Genomic DNA, 26,175 nt, shown 5'->3' on the forward strand with positions numbered 1-26,175 from the left:
ATTTGGTAAAACTGTTTAGTGGTGGATTTTCCTTGCATGTCTCCCTGCTGACTCAATATTTGGTTCTGGAGTACACATATGGAAGTAACCAATACCTTTTTGTCAAATCTTGGCGAAAGGGGAAATGACCAGTCTTGTGGTAGTAGTTCTGTGCAGATGTCTGGGGACACAGGAGGAGATGCAGTAATAAACTTCTGCCACTTTGTGCTCTTTTTCCAGGCGCGAGCTAAGTGCATGTGCAATCACCAACTGGGAAGCTGAAGAAATAATTGATCAGCTATTTATCAAACATACATAAATTTATACATGTTCCTTTTCTGGGTTAATTGTAGGTTGCCCATCCACCTTGGTAAAGACTGGTGATAATTGTCTTTTGGCAGGAACAGTAATATGTCAATATACTGAGCCCCAGCTGGTCCCTATATGCTATCACCCTCCTTATCTAAGGTTTTGTTGCCCTCAGCTTTTCCACAGGTGTCCAGCTCCCACCTTAGATAGAAGAAAAAGGTCAATTTATTTACAAATCATCAAATAACACATTTACAATACATCAGCCACTAAGATCTTACAATTGTTCTTACTTTGCTAACAAACGTACGCATAATGTCCACTGAAGAAAATGGTCCTTGAGTCGATAAATGGCTAGCTAGCTTTTGCCACTGGGAACTGGAGAGTCTGAGTTCTTTCAAAAGTTCGTAGTTGCTTTGGTACAATCTTCCACGTGCGCCTAGTGGAAGTCTCATAAATGTAATGATATTAGCATTAGTCAGTTCCTGTACTTGTTCTTTTAAGTGCTGGTATTTCTTAATTTATTCCACCACTACATCTGCCAGCGATGTTAAGTTACTTTCATACCTGACTGTGTTGTCAACAACCAGGGCTTGGTCTCCTTTAATAAATACAGATCTTGTTTATATAGCTCATTCTGTTCATCTCTCAGCAACAGCTCTTGGAATACTACCCAGCTGAAACAAATGACCAGCTAGAGACAGAGCTTAGGTCTTACTCAGTTATTTCCTCTGGGATGTGTATGACCCAATAGAGTAGCAATCCACTGTTAGTACTCTTGCAAATACTACTTTCCCTACCTCCTCCAGCAAGTACAGCTGATGGAGAGGAGGGATTGCTGAAAGTGAACGCAATCCTTTCAAATCCATAGAGCCCTTGTTTTTGGAGATCAGAAGTTCTGCATTTAAGCATGGAAGAAAGCATTCATTTTATTCTTTCTCAAACTTCCATTTTAATTAACTCTGTATAGAGTTTAAAAAATCCTGATATTTTTAGAGATGATGCAAAAGAGGTTTTGTTTTGTCTAGGCTTTTTCTGTGGAAAAGAATAAGGGGGCAAAGTATCAGTCAATCAACAGATTGTGTGTGTAGCGGAGATAAGCTGTTGAAAAAAAGAGGACTTGAACAAAGCAGTCTGTCTACAGTTGTGGCTTGCATTCCTGAGCTGTGAGGATTGCCTTCCAGTTAATCCCTTTTGTAGTTTCCATGTGACCAGTGTTGGGGTTGGTTTGTTCCCTTTTTGTTTTCTGGAGCTGAGGTTCCTCCAGCCTGTTTTGTTTTTCCAGGTTTTGTTCTTTGCTTGGGGGCACTCCGCCTCCCTCTCCCCATGTGAAAAATATGTTATTTCTCCACAAATGTTCTTGCTTTTCTTATTTTACATGCAGAATACTCTGAACTTGTTGACTTGCTGACATAAAACTGGTTTTAATTCCAATCAGGAAAGGTGAACATGAATTGCTTTGCAATTACATTTAATTCTGTGGTACCAGCTTGAGGGTGGAAAATTCTGGTCTGCGGAATTACGCATTTCTTCTCATAAATATTTCTGTGGATTCTAGCAGGTGCTCATTAGAAGTTCCCTCATTTACCTTGCTCTGGGACTTTTTGCCTCTATATTGCTTGCATGTCCTTTGCTTTTTGTCATAAATTATGTCCTATTCTTGTATTTCTGAAAGAAGTGGGTAGATGATCTGTTTTCAAATGATGGCATCCATATCCTACTTAGCCAGTTAGGGAAACAAAGAGTTACAGTGATGGTAACTTTTCCTCCCCACCTTCCCTGACTGCAGATCAGCTGGCTCCAGCTTCAATCAGTGTGGCAAAATTGAAATGAGAGAAGCCTGGTGTGCATGGCGGGGAGAGCAGTACGCCATTCTGGGTGAAGTTTAAGAAAAGAGGTTCATTTGGAACTTTGTAATTAGGTTTGTCAGAAGGTATTTGTCAAGGCATCATGCTACAGGCTTTCCCCTCCAGCCGGGTTTCTGTGTACAGCATACCAGCTCCATACGACTCTGGGGAGACCGCAGGCCAGGTAAGAGACACCAGCTAAGCTTTAGAGCAGGAACACAGTAAACTATCTCTCTGCCCACCTTGGTGTGTATTGACCTCTGCTCTTCGTATGCAAATTGCTCCTATCCAATGCGATGGCAATTTTTCCCCCACTTACGTAGCTTGAAATACATGCCACAAACAAGCAGCCAAGAAACATGTGGATTTCGTATGTGACATAGCTGATAACATAAAAGATATTATCTCAATTTAAACCTCTTTAAAAACTAAAATGGCAAATATACTAAAATACAGTACAATTTATCTTTTTTAATCTTTTTTTATTTTCATGATGCCTTCCCATGTCTTTCTCTAGGAAAGTCCGCATATTCACTACTGCCCGTCCTACCGAGAAGGGCTGTGTCAGAAGTACTCGTTCTTTAAATGGATGAGGTTATGTTTCTGGAGAAGATGGCTTCTAGGAATATTACCTATAGTTTCTTTAACAGTTACAGTAATTACGTTAGTCCTGCACTATTCGTCCTGTAAGTGTTACAGATGGGTATTTTGCACTGTGTGAATGATTAGTATGAAAAGCTCTGCACTAAGCAGATAAATGTGTAATGTGTGTATAAAGACTTTTCCTTCTCCTTAATATCTTTGCTAAGGTAACAAAATGCATAATAATTAGCGGTTGATGGTTGCGCAAGGAAAATGAAGGTATGTATTTTACCTCTAAATGTTTTGTTTGTGTTTGTGGATACCATCATTATTATAACTGTCATCTTTCCCAAGAACCTGTAAGAATTGACTATCTACCTTCTATTCCATTTTCAAAGCAGAACCAGTACCTAACTTATGTAGACTCATTCCTAGATCTCAATTTATAGCCCTTAAAATCATATCTCTCCAGGAGGATAGCACTGCAAAAAGTGGACTTTTAACAATTAAAGCTTGCTAGTTGAAATGCCTGTCTGACTCTGTACCTCATCCCTCTCCTTTCCTTTTGGGCTTTATTCTATCAATGGGACTGACTGAGCAATCTGGCTATTATTGTGTGTTTCTCTTGAGGACTAATACCTAACAATGCTAATGACAAATACATGCTTCTGCAAGCCTTTTGTTCTGGAAGCTTTTCCTTAATGTTATTGGGTGTGCTAATTTTTTAATTCTTTTTTTCTCAGCTCCAGCTTTCTCCTTTATTTATGTTGGTGGAAGTGTAGAAATTCCTAATTTGACTTATACAAATGATCTCAATGATCCAAAGTCACAGAAATTCCTACTGCGAGCAGAAGCAATACAAAATTATGTAAGTTCCCGCACAAGTATAGGAGTAAAGATAGGTATTTCAGGATCAGTTTGGGAAGGAGGATAAGACTCCAGTTAGTCACAATTATTTTTTCTTCGTAATAGTAAGTTTAAAGCTAGCCAGTGCCTCGGCAGTGTACAGCTTTAGAAATGTAGCTAGACAGCTGTGCTGTGTGTCTCACAGTAAGGCCAATATTTCCTAGGTAACAAAACCTGGGAGTTTAAAGGTTATGAACAAATTATTATTCTTAAAGGAATTAGGAGTGTGGGTTTTGTTTTGTTTTGCTTTATTCAAATACTCTTCCTTGCTACATTTTTCTCTTTGATTTTTTTTTTCTAATTCTAGCTTAGATTCAATGCTTAACTTTTTGGTTTGGTTTGTATTCCCTTATCCCCCATAGCAATGCTTGCTTTCTTGCACTTCTTACGTGAGTTCCTATTTGTGAGATCAATCGTTTTTCCTGGGTACATGTGAACAGCAGTCTTAAACACAAAGCAGTTCTCTGTTAGACTGTATTTCCCAGAAGAGCTAATCTAGTGCCTCAGAGCTGCTTTGTGCACAGACAATACAAGTTGCTCATGTCCAGATTATATGCTGGAAATTTAAAGACTGAAACAAAAATATAAATGTATACATAAAGTCTTCTTTTTCATGGCTAATTATCAAGAGTTATCTCAATGGTCTTGGAACGTGATGTGACTTAAAAGTAATGTTTTTTTAGTGGAAATGAATGCACGTTTATGATTGTGACTTGATATATTTTACGGAAATGATGGGTAGTGCTTGTAATACGGGAGGCGGGTGAGGAAGGAGAAAGGAAGAAACAAGACAAATGCTTCATAGCATAAGAAATCACATTGACACTAAAATATAACACATTTTAAATTTTCTTTTGCCATTATTTGTCAGTTTGCAGAATCATATGAGTCATCTTCCTTGGGAAAGTACTACTTGAATTCTGTAGTGGCTGCTTTCAGGTAGGTTCTGTTCCAGCATGTGGTATAAATTTGAGATATTCAGTTGTGCTTGTCTTATATTTTTTCATGCATTTTAGATTAGTAATCTGGAAGAATATACAGATCTCTATAACAGGGAATGAAAAATGCAGAAATGCACTTAAGTATGTGAGCTAAGAGCTAAGCTAATAGTGTGATTTCTGTCTTGCCCTGTAGAATCAGTGAGAGAAATGAAGTCTGACTAAGAGTGCCCTGGTTTACAGATTGCTTTGTAGTCATTAATCCACTTTTGATTTTTGAAATCACAGTTCAGCAGGGTATTTTCTCTACCACTTGCAGAATCTTATTTTGGTTTTGTCTATTTTAATGAAGTTGCTTTTTAACTTCTCAAAGCAAAACTTAAGGGTATAATTTTGGGCAGGGCACTCTACCTAAGATCTTGGTGAGAAATGTAAATGCATTGAGCAGATGGCTACTACTATTCTGGAAAGGCTTTGAAAACTTCTGAGAGGTCAGTCCATAGGCCATTTTAAAAAGGAAGAATGTGATGGACTCTCTCTTTGAATCACTTAAGTAAGACTTTGAATATGCACACATACGGATTATTTATTTTAATGAGAATTGTGTGAAATGTATCAACTTATGGGCATAAAATTATATTGTCATATGGTGTAAGACTCAATTTAAAATATTAAGGAAAATGTGTCCAGAAGTGTAATATGGTCTTAAAAGCGTATAGTTATGCAGCAGGGAAGGAAACATCCAATTCTGTAAAAAATATTGCAAGGATTTTCTATAAGGTGTAGTTTTCAGGCTCAGTGGCAGACAGCTTTTTGCACTGTGTTCAGCTGCAAGTCTTTGCACAGCAGTTCAAATGGCTATGAAACTGTGGGAACCAAAAATGCAGACCAGTGGAAAGCATGTCCAAATACTAATTAGGTGTATTTATGATACATTTTCTTCCCTTTACAGTGAAGGACAATCTGGACTTCGAGCTTACTACTGGAATACATTCTGGGTACCACAAGATACAGTTGCTTCTCTTAAAAAAATAACCCCAGTGGAAAAAAAAGAAATGGGCAGTAAACAAGCAACTCACATGTTCAGTTCTTCTGGGGAGGAAGATTTTCGTTTCATTGCAATGGAGCTTTTTGGTAACAATATACCTGCCATTTAATACCTATTCTGTCTATTTTTCTTACTCTACTTTCTGTCTTTGGCTTGTGTAGCTGATCGTTATTAAATTTCAGTTTCAGATTCCACAGAATATGATGTGATGCTAAAATCAGGTAATTATTCTTCAATCCCAACTAATACCACTTTGGGAAAAATAATCCTGTAACATAAAAATAACCATTTCCCAGTTATTCTTGTATCTGTCGGGCGTACGAACTAAACCAGACTAGGGACCTCCCTGGCCTGTGCTTCAAATAAGGGCTGAGATGAAAATGCCTTACAGCTTTTATTCTGATGTTCTGACTAGAATGATTGAAATTTAATGGGTCTCACTGAATCGCAATGAGCTGTGGCTCCTTTTCTTGGAATCTTTTAAAAAGCTACTATAAAAGTTATACATAATTTATTTCCCTTATGACTAGATAATTTTGCTTATTCATAGTTCGTGATCAATCAAACGCTGTAGAGCTTTAATTCCCTTTGCCTGGTTTCTCCATATCAAGCACACCTCAAGACTGACTTCATATTCTTAGTATTCTCATTGCATGAAGAGAGGTGAAGAGAAAATGGCCAAGGAAGCAGTAGGTTTCAAGCAGAGATGGCAGCAGTTGCAGCCAAGTCCCCTCTGCTTTCTGAGTGTATGATGAGCCAGTGGTGGTGAGGTGCTTTTCTTCCTTGGCCAGAGCAGGGGGAGAAGGTGGTGCAGACTGGTAGGAAAAGGGGAACAGAGTTGTAAAAGTAAGGGAAGAGGAGATTAGGGTAGACAAGAAGTGCAGGTAGGTGATTGCTGCCACCTTTTCTGAAACTTTACCCGATTTATCTTTCAACTTAACAGTTTTTCAGCCACTAATCTAGATTCTTTTGTATAGCAGTATCCTTTGATCTGTATGCCAAGCCAGGCAACAACAGGACTCTAACTCTGATGAATCCAAAAAAGTCTTTTTACCAATGGAGACTGCGAGTTCCTTCTGACTATGTGGTGAGACTGGTAGTTATCACTTTGCATGGTGTCACTGCAGAGAGCTGTGCATCACACCACTTATCAGCATATGATTTCCTTCTTCCTCTGCAGAACAAGATCATTACAAGGTATGATAGTACAGAACAAAGGTGTTTTATTCAGATGTACAGAAACTCTCTGAAGCTGTCATGGTATAAAATGATATCAAACAGGCTTCCAAAATGTAAGACTCCAAACACAACTTAATTAAAATCTTGTATAAGGCTATAAAAAGATCTTCTATATTATTCCCCCCCAATGAATGATAAATTCCTGTGGATTTTATTCTACATTATAGAAAGATCCATCCCCAGAGTCACTGTGTAGTCCATTTGTGTAAGTGATATCAGATGATCTTGTAACCTTCAGTGGCCACACTACTCCCACTTTTCAGAGTCAAATTTCATATATGGACATGTTATCCACCATGAACCTGTCTTCATTAACAAGATAAATAAGTTTTAGAATCTGAGGAAGAATGGTTTTAAGGGGGAATTATTTTTTTAAGAACTTTTAGGAAGAGCTAGCTAAGCATGCTGATTCAGTGTCTGAAATGCACTTATTTAGTAATGCTTTAACTTACTTCAAATGAGTAGGTAGTCCTCTTCAGCTCTGTTAACAGGCTTTTGTCTCTATCCTTATGCAAAAAGAGCTTGCCACTGTTGGCAGAGTGTCAGAAATACAGGCATGAAGTAAGCACAGGTTTTTTGTAAGGAGTTAGCCTCAGATTGTAGCATAGCATGGTAAATCCTGTTCCTGTTGCTGGGCTGCATCTTCTCTACTGCCGACTATAGGTTATTGCCAGGACCGTCACTCCATTGTGCATTATTACCAATGGCTCAGCTTTTTAAGAACCAGAAGTGTAGTCAGTCATGTACAAGCACCTGGAAGCTAGCAAAACCGACACAGATGTATGATGTAACATGTTCAGAGAACATTGATGTAGTAAGCTGTACTACAGAAAGTTCAAGAATGGGCATTGATGTCTGTCTGTCTATCAAAGAACTGGAGCAGAGTTTGTTGACTTAAGTGATGTTGAAAACCCTGTGATACCTCCAAAAAAGTCAACTTCTTTGGTTACTTTTATTGCCAGCCTGGCAAATGTGTGATTTTGCATATGCCTATTACTTTTCTACTTAAGCTAAAAGCAGCTAGTCACATACTTAGGACAGATGCAGTAGAACTAATAATATCTCGAATATCCATGAGAGCCAGGAATTGTCATAGTATAGCCATTATTGCCTGATGTCCAATTCTAGGATCATACACAGGGACTAAAAAGATTCTTACCAGTTTCTGTAAACTGCAGTAATACAGCTGTTCAGTGACAAATGCTAAAGAGTAAGTGAGCTGAGACTCTGAGATGTACTGTCAAAGTAGGTGTCTCATGTGGACAACTCATATGTGCTTGCCTTGCTTTTCTGATGATACTGTGACAAAAGATAACCCAGGCTGTCGACTGGGTAGAAGATCAAGATGCTGAAAGATTTCCACGTGACAGTGGGGAGGGGACTCAAATTGTTCATTTGACAAAGGATTTGACAGGTATTATAGTAAAGAGGATTTAATAATGTCTGTAACAGAGAGGCAAACCACAGATCCATTGTCTAGTGTCTCCCATGAAATGGGAGCAGGGAATAGCCTGCTAAAAGCAGAAGAGGACTACTTTCAGTTTAACATTCAAAAATTTTATTTTAATGCTGCCACTCTGGATCTCAGTGGCAAATCAAAGAACCTGACGCAGGGGTGTGATGGAAATATTCTCTTACTGATCTTAATTGTTTTAATTTGCTATGCGTAGAAAAAGAGAATGCTGTTAGAAATTTTTCACATGTGGATTTGTAAATTAATGAAAAAAGAACCCATAGTATGCGGTGGATTTCAAAGTGGAAGAAACATAAGAGTAAATTTACAGATGCAAGAAGTAGCATCGCAAATTACAAGTGATAGTAAGTTTTCAAGCTTCAGGATATAAAATAGCTCATCATTATTTAAACAAAAGAAGTCGAATAAGAAATAGTTGCCATGCATGGGGCTCCACATATTGCGTGACAGCTTTTGTGACATGAAACCAAGCTGAATGTTAATAGATTGGAAATGCTTTGGGCTTGTTATCTGTTGCTTGGGTGCTGCACTGGCACTTGTTGCTTTTTCAGTGCTACCAAGTACTACTCAGTACCACTAATGCTACTGAAATAACATAATCTGGCACTGCCTTTCTGATGCTTCGACAGGCCTGAAAACTCTAGGGCATCTGTCAGGCAAGAATATCTGTGATGTTCACCCTGAGTGTCTCAGCCTCGATGCCGAGAAACTAGCAACCTGTGTAGTGTCAGTTGTGTGGAACAATAAAAGGGAAATGGTAGCCTGGGGCATACTTCTGAAACACAGGTGACCAGATCAGTGTTAATTCTGCCCTTTTTCTCAGCAAAGATGACTGGAACATGGGAATTATTTTTTTTCAAATGCAATTTTTGTAATATTTCAGATGGTGTGGACCTGAGGCTTGGGCTCTTCCTGTTGTACGTTTAACTTCGTCAAGTAATGTAATGTTGCTTACCTTCTCACTGGACCGAAGAGAAGAAAGCAATGTATTAATAGCTCACTTTCAAGCTGTTCCTAAAATCAGTAAGTAATTAATAGAAACAACCACCTGATACAAGTGCACTTATTTCTCTTGTTGCCTCTAAAAAAGTCGATATTGCCTGAACATATCTGGGGGGAGGGAACGTTGGCATGTAAGTGAGGGAATTGTCATAGCTTTTGCTTTACATATTCTGATCCACTTTTAAAAAAGCCTCAGAACTGAACAAAGAGTTGGTAATATCCTTTGGTCTGGGAGATTTTTTTTTTGTCTTCCTGATTACTACCCAAGACATCTTTCCCAGACATTACTCTTACTAAACAGGTAACACTGACCAACGGTAACAAAGCCAGCCAGATAGCACTACAGCCAAAGCTAGATAGCCCCAGTGGCAGAGTAGCACTTTTATCAGTTTTGGCAATCTATCCCCAGCTCTGGGAATGAATGTTGAGTGAAAATGGAAAACAAGAGCAAATGCTTACTTCTAATGTGTCTTTGATCCTTTTCTGAAAGCACTGTTCAGTGTAGTTAGCTCCATAAGAAACGAGTATTCAAGACCCAAGAAGTATATTCCAAACCTCTGGAGTACTATGAATTTTGCAGGAGTTCTGGGTGATTAGTGAAATATTTTGAATAATGATAAACCATAGAATTCTACAGGAGACATAAGGGCCTCACAAGTGAAAGTTTAGCCTCAGCTGCTTGGTAAAGTCTAAATGAAAGAATTTTGACAATTAAATGAGTGACAATTTTTTAACTTGTGGAAAAAATGGTAGGAGATAGCATGTGAACAAATTTCTCCAAAGCTTACACATTTCAGTTTATGTCTCAGTGGATGCTGCTTAGGCAAATACTCATGCTATGCACAAAGAATTGCTTCATTGTTCTGAAGATGGGCACTCCAAATGACATAATAACCCAGGTTTTGACACAAAATTTTGCTATTTTCAAAATTGTCTTAATTTCTGTTTTATTCATGTTTGCATTTACTTTGTTACCTAAAGGAAACAAAAAACACTAAGGACTGGATATCTAGGACAGTTCTTGGTAGAAAATAAAACCTCAGAGGTATTGTTCAAATATGGCATGAATTTTCAGACTGAGAACTGACACACAAACTTCCTGGTTTACGTTAAAACAATCAGAGGTTTCACTTATTTGGTCTAACTGGTGTTTAATTTTTGAAAATGTCTACAGAAAGGTCAGAAGTAAATTGGGAGGGGGAGGTCTGTTGTGTCCACATTTAATTGCTTCCACTTACCACAAAAACATTTAAAAAAAAACTCCAGCCAAAGGTGTTTTGTGCTTATCCTTAACTGTAATTTGATCCAAAAATAAGAGAAATTCAGAGTGATGGGGAAGTGAAAGTTATACGATTTTCTGCTAACACAGGCAAAACTTGAGTTTAATAATGTCACAACCCATTCATGTAACTCTGTACATAGAGAAGTGTCCTAGCAAGTGAAGTAGGCTCTGCACTTTAGCCCAGCTGAGATAATTGTGTTCCTTGCTGATATATTTCTCTCCCAGTGTGTGGTGGTCATTATAGTTCCTGGAATGGGACACTGAGTTCCCCTTATTACCCAAGTTACTACCCACCAAACATTGACTGCAGCTGGATCATAAGAGTAAGTGCTGGGAACTCTTCTGAGTACTGATGACTTTGCTTTATGTAGTAAGTGTTGGGAGAAATGGTTTTCGATGTGGGTGAAATGAAGGGAGAACACACCAAGACCACATCACCTGACCTCTCAGGCACTCATTTCTTTCCTGTACTATGTACAAGTGCCAGTTATGGGAGGGGAACTTTGCCAGATTCCAAAAGGTTGAATAATATTCATGACAGAAACAAAGCGATGGGTAAGATGACAACTCCTAGCAGCCAGAGAAATTGTTAATAGTCAGGGCTTTTCTTCTTCTTCTATGTCAGAAAGAAAAAATGGTAATGTAAATCACACTTTATATGACAGAGACCATGCTGTATTTCCCTGAATTCTGCAGAAACAGGACCTTCTCTTGCTCAGAAATTCAGCTCTTGATTTCCATTAAGCCCTTGGCAGGACGTAGAGTCTACTCATGCTTTCCACCAACTTCCTGCTGCGTTTATCTGTTGCTCCATTAAGCATTTCACGACTTTTTTACTTTCCCTGGAAAAGGATGCCTTTCATGCCTGTGAGCTGGTAACAGTCTCTACCTTTCACCTGCACAACTGAAATTATTAACAGCTTGTAGCACAGAACTCTCATCTATATGCAGGCAAGGGAAGAAAAAGGCTTTCTAAAACAGATTGGTCATAGCTAATGAAGTTGAGTGACTAGCTGCCATAGGTATGTTAAATCTCTTATTTGACCTACAGGAACACGTAGCAGTACAAACATAGTATGAACCTCAGATATAGTGCTTTGTGCTGGCTGCAGGAATGCTTACACTCCTTTATCTAGCACAATCTGACCAAAGTAGGGTCTCAAAAGATTTCTATACAAGTTTAAAATAACAAAGTTTTTTTGGTTCTTCAAAGGTGCTTATTTGCATAATAAAAATGCAGTATTTTCAATCTGATAATAAGTAAAACAAGATTTACTGTCCTAGAAGCACAGGCCTTTTCATTTTGTGGATGTGTGTGTCAGGATATTTATCCTTTGAATTTTAGGCACCGTTGCCCAGCTACAAGCTCTCATTAAAAATTCTCATAATACAAATTCAAGACAAGTCTCCAGGGTCCAGTAAATGTGATAAAGACTGGTTAGAAATCGATGGGGTTAGGTGAGTAAATAGACTATTTTCTGACATACTAATCTGCACTTCGATGTTCAGCACAACACGCTGTACTTAAGAAAAAACACCTCACCACTTCCAGTGCAGAAAGATATATTTCAACAAGAATTGGCATGCTTCCAATGAATTCTGGCAGAATAATGTTCTTAGTCCTGCCTTAACATTTGTTATCATGTTAATTTAAGCATCCTGCTTTTTCTATAGTGTTAGGTATTTACTTACTTTGTTGTTTCCCTTAAGAGCAATGACGTAGAAACTGCAGGGTTTTATGCAGCTGCAACTGAACTGTAAATTCCTGGCAATGGTCTTGACATGGGTGAATAGCTTGCGTCATCTGACGTTTCATTTTCTATACCACTTACTCTTCAGTGAATGTAATTGTTTTCTGTAAATAAGACAAATTGCAATGCTTAAAAGAAAACCAAAACAAATTTTAAAAAAACCAAACAAAACCCCCAACAAAACAGTACTAAGAGTGACTTGTCTCTTGGAAGGAGTGTATTGAAACAAGTAACAGCTGCTGGATTTGGCTGTATGACTCCATTGCTGGATTTGTAGCCTCTTGGGTTTGCAAACCCAAATGGGAAATCTGAAATCAATCATGCTTAGAAGTGGTTTGTATTTGTAAGGTATATTCTGACATGAACTTCTTGCTGTATTTTTTTTTCCAAAGTCTACTAGTCCCAGAAGACTTGTGGAGTGGAGTTGAAAACATTTGTAAACAGACTTTCCAATACTTCTGTTTAGCTGTTTTAATGCTAAAAAAATAGCTGATCTTTACTGTATTATTTTAAAGCTTTTTGGCATTGGTACCCTTCAGTTAAAGAAGAGTTAGCTGGTTGGTAATGGTTAGTTTGATTAGAAATTAATTATTCTCACTTTTGTCTTGCTAGATACTGTAAAAGTCTTTCAGAAAACAACAGAAACAGAGAATATGGCTATTCTGTCGCAATCAACTTCCATTCCGATGAACTGGTGACCCACAGAGGGTTTTATATTGAATACAAAGCCTTTAGTCACACAGAGCGTAAGTGAACAAGCATGCACTTTAATTTTTAAGGAGAAACCTGCAGGAAATCATGCTTGACAGACCAACCCTATACAAATCAACCTGCCTTTTTTTCCTTAACCTAATAACAAGAGATAAATGTTTAAATGTTATTATGTATTTAATTGAACAAACAGATGTACAAAATTAGCTAAAAGATGCTTTTAGAAGCTAGTACAAGCTAGTACTTATTTTCTACTTTTAACAATACTTCTGTAAAATGGGAAGCAAAAGTAAAATTTCCCAATTTCTGTGGATCTAATTATTTGTAATTTTTCTTACATCTTAAAATAGCCAAGCTGCAGCATGAAAATAGTAGGGCAGAGAAGATCTAAGCATGACTCTTCTGCCAAGAGAAGTTAGCCATGAATTGTCAGTGTTTTCTTTAAAATAGCAACTAAGTTTTCTCTGAATCAGCTTCCAGGTTTAGACAAACTATTTAGGTTGTCAGTGAGACTCAGTGAGGACTCCTTGCTAGCGGGTGTTGCAGAAATATGACTGAGTTTCTTGCAGACCTTTCCTGACTCCCCAGTCTCTCTGCTTCTGGAGCAGTGTTAGAACAGGTGGAACAAGGCTTTTCAGAAAATGTATATATTTACTTTTCTTAGAAAAGATACAGCTGTAGTATATTCTTTGTAAATGCCTTCTCTTTAGTAGTTTCCAGAAACATTCTCTTTTTTGTTTCTAAGCCAACTAACTTCTTTTTCCTGATTAACTTCTAGGTAGCTGAAGTTCTCTGTGATTTCAGGAGGTCAGTTCAGTTTGTGAAACCTCTTCAGATCCTCAGATTGTTTGACTGAGTGTAGTTCTGTTCATTGCTGACTTAGAAGTATTCATGTATTAAGATCTCTGGTGTAGATTTTTGCTTCATGCATTTAATTAGAAATAAGGGGCAGATTTTGTACTCAGTCATTCTGTAGCACTCAGATATTTTCAGGGATTTTTTTCCACCAGTGTGTATCTCTTTCTACCGGAAAAAGTTACAAACTATACTGTGTCCTGTGGTTACTCTGGTTACTGCCTCAAAAACAGTTCAGAGATGAGTCAAAGCCTAAGAATACCTTTTTCTACAGAGAAAATCCCCAGCCTTCGTTACATGTAAAAGTCTTTACTTTCTGTGTGCTCTGCTCCATTTTTAGAGCTAAGCCGGCAAGCAAATGGCTAAATCACAGTCTTAAGGATCTATATTAAGACTCACCAGAAAGGATAGATTATCTGTGATGTGTTAGTATCAAGTATCAAGTAAAGGCATCTGCGGAGGGCTATCTAAGAGAACAGAATGCATTGAGAGCACTGGTCTTCCATGACAGCCTTGCCTGTAGCAGTAGTAAGAGGGAGGAAAAAAGAGATTAATTTTCTCCCACATCTTTAGTACCTACAGCTACCCACATCAGATCAGCTTCTTCCTATTGTTGGGAGCCTACCAAACCACAGTTATTAAAATCACAGGCTCTACGCTCAGAGTTGCCCTGGAAAGCAAATATCAACCATCAGCTGAATAACTTCAGGGAATGGTGACGAGAACACAGAGAGACACTTGCTTTGAGCTAGTACTGCCTGTGTAGTATGTGCTTTCCTCCCACTGGCATCACATGCAAGACAGTGAAGGGGACTAAATGACTTCACATCAGAACTGATTAAATAAATGTGGGACATACGTGTTTGGTCCTTCAACCTCATTTAGCTGTTAATTTGCCTGTGGTGCTACAGGGGAAAGAGTTCAAGTTGACTTGACCTGGGCAGAAACAGGAAATATTTTGCTACGTATTCTTCCACAAATCCTCTACCTCTGTGCGTAAGCCAGTGTCTGGGGCTGCATTTTTTTTATTGGCACATCTGAAAAAGTGGAAGAGAACAAACATTTTTTATATATTACACAGAACCTTAGCATCAATATAATTTGCTAGTTTTAGTGAAATAAATTCTTGGGGAAAGGCTGTTTCATAATGAAATCATAGAATCACAGACTGGTAGGGGTTGGAAGGGACCTCTGGAGATCATCTTGTCCAGCCCCCCTGCTTGAGCAGGCACACCTAGAGCAGGGGGCACAGGAACGCGTCCAGGTGGGTTTTGAATATCTCCAGGGAAGGAGACTCCACAGCCTCCCTGGGCAGCCTGTGCCACTGCTCTGTCACCCTCAAAGGAAAGAAGTTTTTCCTCATATTCAAGTGGATCTTCCTGTGTTCCAGCTTGTGCCCATTGCCTCTTGTCCTGTCGTTGGGCACTATTGGAAAGCGCCAAGTCCCATCATCCTGACACCCACCCTTTACATATTTATAGGTATTTATGAAATCCCACCTCAGTCTTCTCTTCTCCAGGCTAAACAAACCCAGGTCTCTCAGCCTTTCCTCAGAAGAGAGATGCTCCAGTCCCTGATTATCTTGGTAGCTCTCCACTGGACTTGCTCAAGCAGTTCCACATCCTTCTTAAACTGGGGGCCCCAAAACTGGTCACAGTAGTCCAAATGTGGTCTCACCAGGGCAGAGCAGAGGGGGACGATAACCTCTCTCGATCTGCTGGCCGCCCTCCTTTTAACGCATCCCAGGATACCGTTGGCCTTCTTGGCCACAAGGGCACATTGTTGGCTCATAGTCAGCTTGTTGTCCACCAGCACTCCCAGGTCCTTCTCAACAGAGCCACTTTCGAGTAATTCAGCCCCCAGCCTGTCCTGGTGCGTGGGGTTGTTCCTCTGTTCCTCCCCAGTTGCAGGACCTTGCACTTGCAAATGCAGGATTTGAAATTGCTGGATTTGAAAAGTTTTTGAAAAAACACTTATTCACATCAAACATGAAGTTAGAGTGTAGTAGTGCAGAAACTAATTTCTACAACATTTTAAAGTCAGGAAATCTGTAGTTATAATACTGAGGAGAATGCCTAGGGGTTTTTTTGGGGGGTGTTGGGCTTTGGTTCCCTGAATGTGAATTTAATTTTCTAAGCCTGTTTAGGTGAATATTGATTTATTTAATTCAAACTGCTTGAGAAAAATCTTTGGCAGATTGTGCTAAGAAAGATAGCATTTCCTTTTTTTAACATTCAATTTAGTTTACAAATTATGATAGCCTTGGTTTTCATAGCCATTTTAATATTTCTTCATGGTATAATCTTGTGTTAAAGCATTTAGACTGTGACACCATTCCTAGTGCCATTAATTTCTTATTTTTCTAGCTTGTCCTTAGATGTGCACATAGAATGTGCATTCCTTCAAGGAATCAGTCTGAAGGCTGGAAAGGCTGCTCAGGTGGTAGTGATTAATTAGATTGTAGTAGGGCAGTTATCGCCTGTTTGTGTTCTCTTGTAAGCAGTTTGTTCTATGAAGTTTAGAGACTAGCTGAAAGTATCTCGAAAATATTGGTGGCTATCTTTAAGATCACATGAAGGATATGGATGAAGATCCAGAAGTGTAGAGAAGAGGTTGCATAATGCATCTCTTTAAGGAGTGGGAGAATGGAAAAAAATAAGGGAATTTTACACAATTCTTTACCCATTAAGCTTCAAAAAAAATCCCAAATATAAGCAACAAGTGGTCAAACTAAACTATTTGTAAGCAGTTTAAAAATTATTGAAAACCAGAAGGGAGTTTTTAATTTTGTTTTAGTTCTCTGCTCTGAGAGGATAAATAGAGGAGAAGTTGTACTTTGACACTCTCATGTGACAAACTTATCAGTAAGTAAAGGAAACACAGTGAGAAAAAAAAAAAGAAAAAAAGAAAGATCCTTCCAGAGAATGAGTGCCAGTGGCTCATTACCAAAATAGAAGGATATTTTTATTGTCATTCTGTCAGTATATGTTACGGGATATCTCATAATTTTTGTTAGTCATCTAAATGGTAGATTAGAAAAGATGCTTATGAAATAGAAAAAGTGACTTACAAAAGAGAGAGAGTTGGATTTATAAATGATCCTAATAAGCTGGAGAGTGTATATGGAGAAAATTATATTCGATTCAATAAAGATAAGATCTAAACTTAATCAAATACACATGTGGATTGCCCAAGTTGCTTTTCTGCTCAAAAATTACTGAGTGATAGTGGCTCAAAAGCTGACTCAAGAGTCACAAAGCCATAAAATTTTCTGTGTGTTTTTTGTTTGTTTGGTGTTTAGTTGTTTCCTTTTTTAAGTGTCACACTAGGATGTAAAACAGGAATTTGAAAAGATCTTCCCAGTCATCAGTGGGAAGGCTTCAGCTACAGTACTGTATCTAAATTGAGCATTGCACATCAAAGAAGACAGGGAACAATAAAGAGATGCCAGAAAGAGTGACCAGAAGTTACTCCAAGGTCAGAGAGCACAGCACAAGTTAGATAATGCAACAAGTCTCTCTACCACTGAAAGGCTATCCAAAAAAAGGTAGACTAATATATAGCAGAGATGGCACAGTAACATCAAGGTGACCTCTGGTAGGGAGCGTAGCACATGGCTGCTAGTCAGCTATTTGGTTATAAAGCATTTACAGACTTTTCTTCTCCAGGCTGTAATCCAGAACAGTTGAACTGTGGTGATGGGAAGTGTAAGCATCATTATAAGACCTGTAAAGATGATGACAGCTGCGGGCAGGACAGTGATGAAAATAACTGTTGTAAGTGTATGTTTTTAGCTATTTTCCAAAATACGGTGGAAGGCAGAAGCAGGAATATGCTTATTTTAATGGGTAGAAGTAATATTTCTATACATTATTTCATAGCATGTAGTACAAGTTTCATAATAGTGAAAACAAAACTTGCAGAGTATCGCTAGTTCTTGGGAGAGTCTAGGCAAGAAACTAATGAAGCAAAATCTAAGATAACAATTATTTTAGTTGGATGAACTAACCTAACTACATCTTGCAGGTGATCCTGTCAGAAGAGTACTTTTTCCCCAATTGCTGCCTGTTCAGAACCAAATGATGTAACGGAGAAAGACATAATAGCTTTGGGACTTTTGCCCTTTGCCACATGCATGGTCTCTTTACTGTAGACAAAACATGGTTATGGACCTTACTGGTACTACTGATATCTCCCTAGTGACTTGCTGCATTTTGCCTTCATAATTTTTGCCCTGCCTTGAATCTTAGGTCCTTAGGTCCTTGAGGTAGCCAGGAGTATCTCCTTGTTTACTGAAAAACAAAAAAAATTAACTACCACTCTTTGGAGGTCACTGTAAACAACTGACAATAAGAATGATAGTAATGGAAGCCTGTTGCTGAGATCTGCCAGGATTCCCATATAGTAAACTGCAATAGCCTTTAACCAAAAATTTTTGAAGGGAGTTATAAAGCTCTTCCACAATTTTCTCAACTTTCACTTTAAAAAAAAGGTTGACTTCCAGATGATATCTGCTGTGAAGATTTATAATTTGTAATGCCAGTAGCACTGGTGAAGGTAAAAGAACAGATCTGGCAAGCCTCGCTTGCTCATTTTAGAGTTAAGTAAGAGTGAGGACAGCTGGAGGCTCTTCTGTCTTTCCTCACGGACAGTGGAGACTGAAAGTAGTGTCATCATTCCCCCTGCCCAAGCTCCACAGAGGGACCAGTTTACACCAGTACACACCATGTCAGGCAGACTGGAAGTTGTAGCTCTGAACAACTTTCATCACTGAGTAGGTTAAATGTGAAAGTTTTTTTAGTCATTTGACAGCATGGCTCCAAACATGTGACACTATCTTCTCTCTCTTATTTCAGCCTACCAAAGTTGCTCCCCTTATGCATACAAATGCCTGAATGGAAAATGCTTGCTGAAACCAAATCCTGAGTGCGATGGGAAAAGAGACTGTGCAGACAGATCTGATGAAGTGAACTGTGGTGTGGTAACATTTATTTAAAATTAGTTAATGACTTGAGAAACTGAGTCAGGAATTTGTGCTATGGTCAAGCATTATTTAATGAAGAACTGATTAATTCAGATGTGAATTGAAAAAAATTAATCTCCCAGTAACATCTGTATGAAAATATCTTCCTTGAATTTTGCACTGTTTTAAGTCTACTGATCCATTCTGGCTCTGACAACTTATTTCAAGCAATGCATGCTTCTAGGTTAAGCTGCTAGGTCTTAGCGCTTGTTTGAGCTGGATGAAATGCAATCAAGGAGCTTTGTATGTCAGGAGACAAAAGATATGAGATTTTATTCAAGTGAACTTTTGGAAACAACCCAACTTTGAACTGTGCTTAAATGTCTTTTTGAGTTACTAACCTCTTTAGAAAGCTTTAAGGGAGGACAGGCAATGATTGGGTTATTCCTGACCTGCCCATCGTGTGAAAGAGAGCAAATACCCTTAGCTTTTTACTAATTGCAGAGTAAGAAAATACTTTTTTTTTTCCCAACAGCTTTATGGTCTATGGATAAAAATGGATGTATTAAGCATAGCAAAGCGAAATGACCTTGTGTTTTTGTTACTATTTTATTCAATTATTTCTATTAGCTTGTGGAAGACACCAGCTTAAGAAAAACAGAATTGTTGGAGGTGAAGATGCAAGATCAGGAAAGTGGCCTTGGCAAGCAAGTTTACAGATGGGAGCACAGGGCCATGTGTGTGGTGCATCTGTTATTTCCAACAGGTGGCTCATATCTGCTGCCCATTGCTTCCTGGATTCTGATTCTGTGAGGTATGAAGAAGTTATATGTCATAGACTACTTGCAGTTTAATAACCGTACAGTGTTGCTTTCAAAAGTCTGCAGTGGCTACTCCTTGTCTAGATATGTTGATTCAGGGTCTAACTCCGTGACATGATATCACTGCATGAACCCTCCATATTGTATTCCGCTGGCTTCAAAAGTCCTGAGTATTTGAAGTAATTATTTTGCCTCCATTGCCAGAGAATCCTGCATAGTAAAACACAGCTTTTTTAGATTTAGGGTAAACACCATTTTTTTGAAGACAGGGATTTTCTGTTAGAAGTTATGGCCTTTTCTCCGAAGGAAAGGACTGTTTATTGATAAGTGGAGTGTAAAGCTCACCAACGTTCGATTTAGATAGTGTAAATTGAAAAAACATACCTCCTACACGTGGCAAGGAGGAAATAGTTTAATAATACACTTTTCTGACCTCCAAAGCATGGTGCATTGCAAAGAATTGGTCTTATAGCTGGAAGAAATTTTTATTTTCAAAATGGTAAGTACAGCTTTACTTCATGTTTTAGGACACAGAGACTATAGTGCACCTGTCTTCCAAAGTGGTATTCTATTCCATTCACTTTGGCTTTGATGAATCTCATCAAATACTGGAAAGTAAATAAAATGGAGTGAACTGATACTGCATTACTTTCCAATGGGATGTTCTAAAAGCTTTCTCTTTACAGATACTCCGTTCCTTCAGGATGGAATGCATATATGGGCTTACATACTATTAATGAAAAGAGCAATCATGTAGCTATGAGATCAATCAAAAAGATTATTGTCCACCCACAGTATGACCGATCTATCTCAGACTATGACATTGCCCTATTGGAAATGGAGACGCCTGTATTCTTCAGTGAGCTGGTACAGCCCATTTGTTTACCCAGCACCTCTAGAGTATTTGTTTATGGAACTGTCTGCTATGTAACTGGCTGGGGAGCCATAAAAGAAAATAGTATGTTCATTTCCTGGATATGCTTCTTGCAAATTTGTCTTAATTTTAAATTCTAACAATGAAATATTTATAGTCATGATAAAAAAAAACCCTGTGGTTTACTGACTAGGTCTATTAAAAACTAGAAAATATTTCTTTAGCTACAGTCTGCGAATTCTGATTGTTTGCTTGATGGCAGGCGATAAGTGCCAATACGTGTACTTAGGCATCACAGACCGTTGAAAAGCAAATGATCATAGATTTACAAAAATGTGGCCCTCTTCATGCTCGTGGTAATTCTGGCTTTCTTAATATGCCTTTTAAAAACAAATATTTAAATCTAGATAATAATGTAATAGTCAAATGAAGTGCAAATGGCTTTACAATGGATGCCTTCTTACAATGTCTGTCTTTAAACAAAATAATGTAGGTAATATTTAAAAATCAGCATAATGGTATGTGAAAACCCCATATTTTTCTATCTTACCTGTTTCGTTCACAACCCACCCTCAGAGCCAAATGAGCAAACAAGTCAAAGCCCAGTACTTCCTCTGATCATCCAGGTATTGAAAAGGTTATCTACACTGTTGAGCTGTCATATGACTCAGGATATTTAGTTCAGCATGACACCTTATGCCAATGCTATAGGACAGAATCAAGCTCTTAGCGTATTTGTGACCTACAGGCTTGATTTTTTCAATTGTTCTCCCCACCCCTCCCCCCCATCAGCTTCATTCCTCAGGTCCTTCCTAGAAATGAGAGGATGGAAAAGAATGCAGAAATGTCATTTACTAGGAATTGGACAATATTTGGAGCACAAATAACAACAAAAAGTTTTGGGCATGATTTGAAATAGCATTCAAAATTAGTCACATATTGTGGAATCTTGTATTATACTCATAATTTGCATGGCTTTTTTTTATTGCTTTCTGACACAAGATGCTCATAAGGATAAAAAGACTAAGGAAATGGAAAGGTGGTGCATAGGGACCTCTAAGACTAGAGGGTAGTGTAGACGACAGCTTTCAAAAGCTGAGTTCAGGCAGCAATTGAAGGGAGCGGAACTGTTCTACCATCAGCTGGGTAGATTTTGAGTTTGGAGCAATTCTCTTTTGTTTTCACAAGTGGTATCTCTGTTATAAATCTGTACCACCATAACCTCTGCAATACCATTTGTATTTTTTCTAGGTCATCTTGCCAAAACACTGCAGGAAGCTCGAGTAAGAATAATTACCCAAAGTGTTTGCAACAAGCTGTATGATGAACTTATCACAACACGTATGCTGTGTGCTGGTAATCTTAATGGTGGCATTGATGCATGCCAGGTAATCTGGAACTTGTAGAGAGACTGCAAAGGAATATTTGCTTTCATTGTAAAAGTGTTCAAAGTGGAGGGGTTTGTGTTTTGGTTTTTTTCTTAGCAATAGAATGAGATGTCTTGAGTGTATGGTTAATTTAACATGGCAATTAAACGCTCTCCAAAATAAGGAAGGAAATCTGGCTTAGATAATCTTTGAATCTCTTGAGAAATGTTGCTTTGCAAAGATAGGGACAAAATGTGTTGAAAAGAGTTCTTTTTCCTCTTCAACAGTTACATTTCCTATAAAAGAACAGAGACATAAGGGTAAAGGGATAAAGATAGGCCCATCTGTGATTTTTGCTATTCATGTTGATTTTTCTTCCTTTTTTGATGTCTGGGTGTGGGATTAGTAAAATACTGTAACAGTATGATGAGTAATGTACTGTTACACAGAAATACAAAAAGCAAAAGGCAAAGTTAAGCTAGGTCTGGTAAATGCTGCCTCTTAGTTTCATATGCTCATTCATGTGTATAATGACAAGCTTTGATTACATCATGGTCACGTCAGTTATATGATCTAGTTTATTTGCAAACACAATGAGAAAGCTGTCTTTGGACATACTTCAACTGTCTTGACTCTGCCTTCCTCCTCCTTCTCGGTTGTTAGACTACTTGTGTACCTGATCAGTATTTAAACTTCTTATGACAAATATCTCCTTTCAAAATTACAAACATGGTCATTATACCAGTTACCGTGTAAAGGGAGAGGAATGTGTTACTGATTTCAGATTGTGGTAATTTGATAGAATTTTTTCTGTAATATATAAATTTTACTATTTTAATCTAATAGGATAGTTTTTGCAAGATCATATATCTTAATGGATCAAACTTATTTATACACAATAGACATAATAGATCTTCCTGCAGTCTCTAAGTTCTAATCCAATGAACTATTACTTTTCTTAACTTTATGTGTAGTTTGCTTATAACCTTAGACCTTGGAATTGTTTTGCAAAACATGTTGTGTTAGAGGCTTGATATTCCTCAAAAAATGTGTTGCTTAAGAAATGCCCTTGAATTTTTAGACGGACATTTTAACCAGTTCACCTTTATACCTTATTGGTCAATCTAGTTTCTGACATAATATGCTGTGTTTGAATCCGAACGTGCTGGCCCTCTGGGCCTGTAAGCTCTTAGTCTGAGTAACATTTTTGCTATTTCTTTCTTTTCAGTCACTAGTATATTTCCTCTGCAGTGCTAGAAAGGAATGATGTTGGCAGTTCAGGAAATCTCTGCAGCACCCTGAAACCCTTTTACTACAGTTCCAGATTTGTTTTATTTCTTCGTGGACACATAAGCTGTGCATGTACTGCACAGGTTATGTGAAGCTTCCAAACACCTTTCATCTTTAGAGGATGTGATACTTACAGCGAGAAATAAAACTTTTACCCTTTCAGACTTTGTTTTCTTATCACTCTAGGATGTTCTTTGGTCTTGGTTCCTCTTCTTAGGATCCTGCCTCTCCACCAGCATACAGCCCCTTTGGTCTTTCAGAACTGTCTGTGTAATTGGCTAGAGTATATAGCCTGCTTTCTCAAGTCACTTTGAGATCAGCCTCTCGGATTATCAAAATTGCCAGTATGACAGCATCCTGAGAGAGAGGAAGAACTGTTCTGGCTTCTTTTCTTATCTCTAGATAATTTTGTTTGGTTGAGTGATGAAGGCTTTCTATTGTTACTGTTTTCTTGGTACGTGGATTTCTTTTGACCTCTTCCATGTTTTAGCTCCAACTGGGGACAACAAATAAACCCCAGGGTCAACTTGGAGGGTGCCAACTGCCTTGTATGCTTAAGGAACAGCTGCAGATATGAGCTGCATTCATAGCTGTTCGGAGTTCTGTGAACTGGTCTGTTCACAGAAGGGATACAAGGTTAAAACAATGAAGCGCCCAAAGCATTTGTGAACCTAAATGAGTTTTGATCCTGTGAACTGAACTAAATGGGTATTTTTGCTTTTCTACATTGCTGTACAGAGCTGCATCTTCCCTTTGGAAAGCCAGTTATTTGCATGTTCCTTAGTCTTTGTTCTTTCTCTCCCTCTATGTATGTAGAATTACTTAATTGTGCATGGCTTGTTTTTGGTTGGGTTTTTTTTTTATTTGGTTGGTGGGGTGGTTTTTTTGTTGGGGGTGTGTGGTATCTTTCTGTTCCTATTTAATAGACAGCATAAGAGTTCTGCCTTCAACCTGTGAACAAGTTATGGTCAAATGGTAGCAGAATTCCCACTTCCTATCCCTGTCTTCTCCTCTCCCCACTCAGTCTGTGACTAGTTGCTTTACGAATCCTGTAATGGGACATTAGCAACAAGTCATTTTTTAAACTTCTTCTTGCCATTACTTTATATTGATTACTGTGCTACTTCCATAAGTTAAAATAAATTGAATTTGACATCTAGCTGGGTACATTCTATCCAGAAATAAGTTTCTAATACTAAATTGTAATTTGAGAAAGAAAGGGGCAGGTATTTACTGTCCTGAAATAACAAAAATTTTGTTACAGTGCTCTGTGTGTGTGTGGTGCACTAATGGCCAAACTCCTTTCCTTTTAGGGAGATTCTGGAGGTCCCTTGGCCTGCACAGGAAGGGGAAATAGATGGTACCTTGCTGGCATTGTGAGCTGGGGTGAAGGATGTGCGCGGCGCAATCGTCCTGGTGTATACACTAAGGTGACAGCACTTTATGACTGGATTCGTCAGAATACAAACTGATGTGCCAAGGAGAAAATGCAGATCATCTCCTTTATGAAAGCTGCTTCCTACAGTAGTCTGTCATGTCCACTTCTGATGATGTAACATGAAAATGCCATTGACTCTTTCTTTGTGAAAGGATACACTTTCTTAATGAAGAAACTGTTATTTGTTGTTCACCTAGCAGTAACTGTTCAGATTCAGAGCAACTTCAATTTCTGTATGGATTAATATTCCTTGTCCCCAGCAGCAGAAACAGCACTGCCTTAAAAACAACATAAAATGGATTAGAACCGGTAGCAAAAATCCAGCCAAATCTTTCTTTTGCAAGACTTCTCCCCTCCCTCCATCTCTCTTGCTATGTATATATCTATACATTTCTACATACACAGATCTGGATATTCATGGCCACATCCCATATACATACTAAACTAAACATAAAATATTATTTCATGTTTCTTGAAAATACAAGTACTAAAATCGGTATAGTGTACAAAGCTGAGGTTAATTAATTCTCTATTTAATGCTGCCACTGCACAACTGTTCCTTTCTGGGCTGTAACTTTTGGGCTGTCTTCCGTGTTTTCTTAAAAACATCACATATATAGCTCACAAATGTTAAGATACAAGAAATTTTCATCAAAGGACTGGAAGAGTGAGCATCATTCAGTTTCTTTGGGATGATGTTTAAATAAGAGGAAAGAAATACTCAGTTTTAATTAATTAAACAAAAGGAAACTTTCATGCTTTCTTACTTTCTCTTTACAGTTTGAACATAGTTGTAGGGTCTGATGTTTGCAGTGTATTACAAGGGTATTTTCCCAGCTCTGGCTCTGGCATGCTTTGTGAATTTTAGCATGCTCTTGGTGGGTTTGTGCTGCTTTTCATGATGCCCTTGGTCTGCAGCAAGCAGAGTTTCAGGGTCAGGATTTTTTGTTTGTATCTTTTCCTGGGCTGTGCCCATGTGGCCACATGACATTGAAAGGGATGTAAAAAGAAGAGGGATCTATGTGGTTGGATGCATCCATGGACTGAAAGGGTGTAGAAGAGGAAATGACAGCCAGATTCCTTTAACCCTAGCAGTAAACCTAGTTTTGATAACTATAATCTCCTGATGAGCCAATCAGCCCAAATCTAGCTGATTTAAGGTTTCCAAAGTTGTTTATGGGACTTAAGAATGCTCGTGTTCAGTTTAATAAAAGATCTGTCTAGATAGTCTTAAGACCACCTAAATGGTATTTTTAGATGGTCTTAAATTTGTGCTCAGTATTTGGTAGTGTTTTGCTTTCACCTTTAATGTATTAAAAAGAAAAAAAAATGAAGCGAGCAATTTGAATACCAGTCATGCTGTCCACAAAGCACACTTTTATTCTACAGCACATAAATATGTGACCTTTTTAGACCCACCTTGGCAGCATGTGGGGAAAACACTGGGATGAGCTAGCACTGTAAATCTGCATGCATTGAGATTCCTGTGTCTAACAAAC

The 26,175-nt window shown here is 38.3% G+C and overlaps 1 protein-coding gene across 1 annotated transcript; it reads left to right on the top strand.

Moving 5' to 3' along the window:
- Positions 1–2,238: 2,238 nt before the first annotated feature.
- LOC104046530 (ST14 transmembrane serine protease matriptase) lies at positions 2,239–25,880 on the top strand. The gene is made up of 17 exons (XM_009506691.2): positions 2,239–2,319; positions 2,653–2,821; positions 3,461–3,585; positions 4,495–4,562; positions 5,514–5,695; positions 5,792–5,830; positions 6,587–6,806; positions 9,206–9,345; positions 10,832–10,929; positions 11,952–12,064; positions 12,970–13,103; positions 17,592–17,699; positions 18,780–18,899; positions 19,517–19,700; positions 20,394–20,665; positions 21,833–21,969; positions 24,552–25,880. The coding sequence occupies exons 1-17, from the start codon at positions 2,239–2,241 to the stop codon at positions 24,708–24,710; spliced, it is 2,349 nt and encodes a 782-aa protein (XP_009504986.2). The 3' UTR covers positions 24,711–25,880.
- The last annotated feature ends 295 nt before the right edge of the window (positions 25,881–26,175 follow it).

This window comes from Phalacrocorax carbo, chromosome 1 (genome assembly GCF_963921805.1).
Source record: "Phalacrocorax carbo chromosome 1, bPhaCar2.1, whole genome shotgun sequence".
Taxonomy (NCBI): Eukaryota; Metazoa; Chordata; class Aves; order Suliformes; family Phalacrocoracidae; genus Phalacrocorax; species Phalacrocorax carbo.

What these genes read in the sequence shown, in the direction of transcription:
- LOC104046530 (XM_009506691.2), top strand. Translation starts at nt 2,239, where the DNA reads ATGCTACAGGCTTTCCCCTCCAGCCGGGTTTCTGTGTACAGCATACCA. An exon ending in CAGTGATGAAAATAACTGTT is followed by an intron (nt 17,700 to 18,779) that starts GTAAGTGTATGT and finishes CTCTTATTTCAG; the next exon opens with CCTACCAAAGTTGCTCCCCT. An exon ending in CTGGATTCTGATTCTGTGAG is followed by an intron (nt 19,701 to 20,393) that starts GTATGAAGAAGT and finishes TTCTCTTTACAG; the next exon opens with ATACTCCGTTCCTTCAGGAT.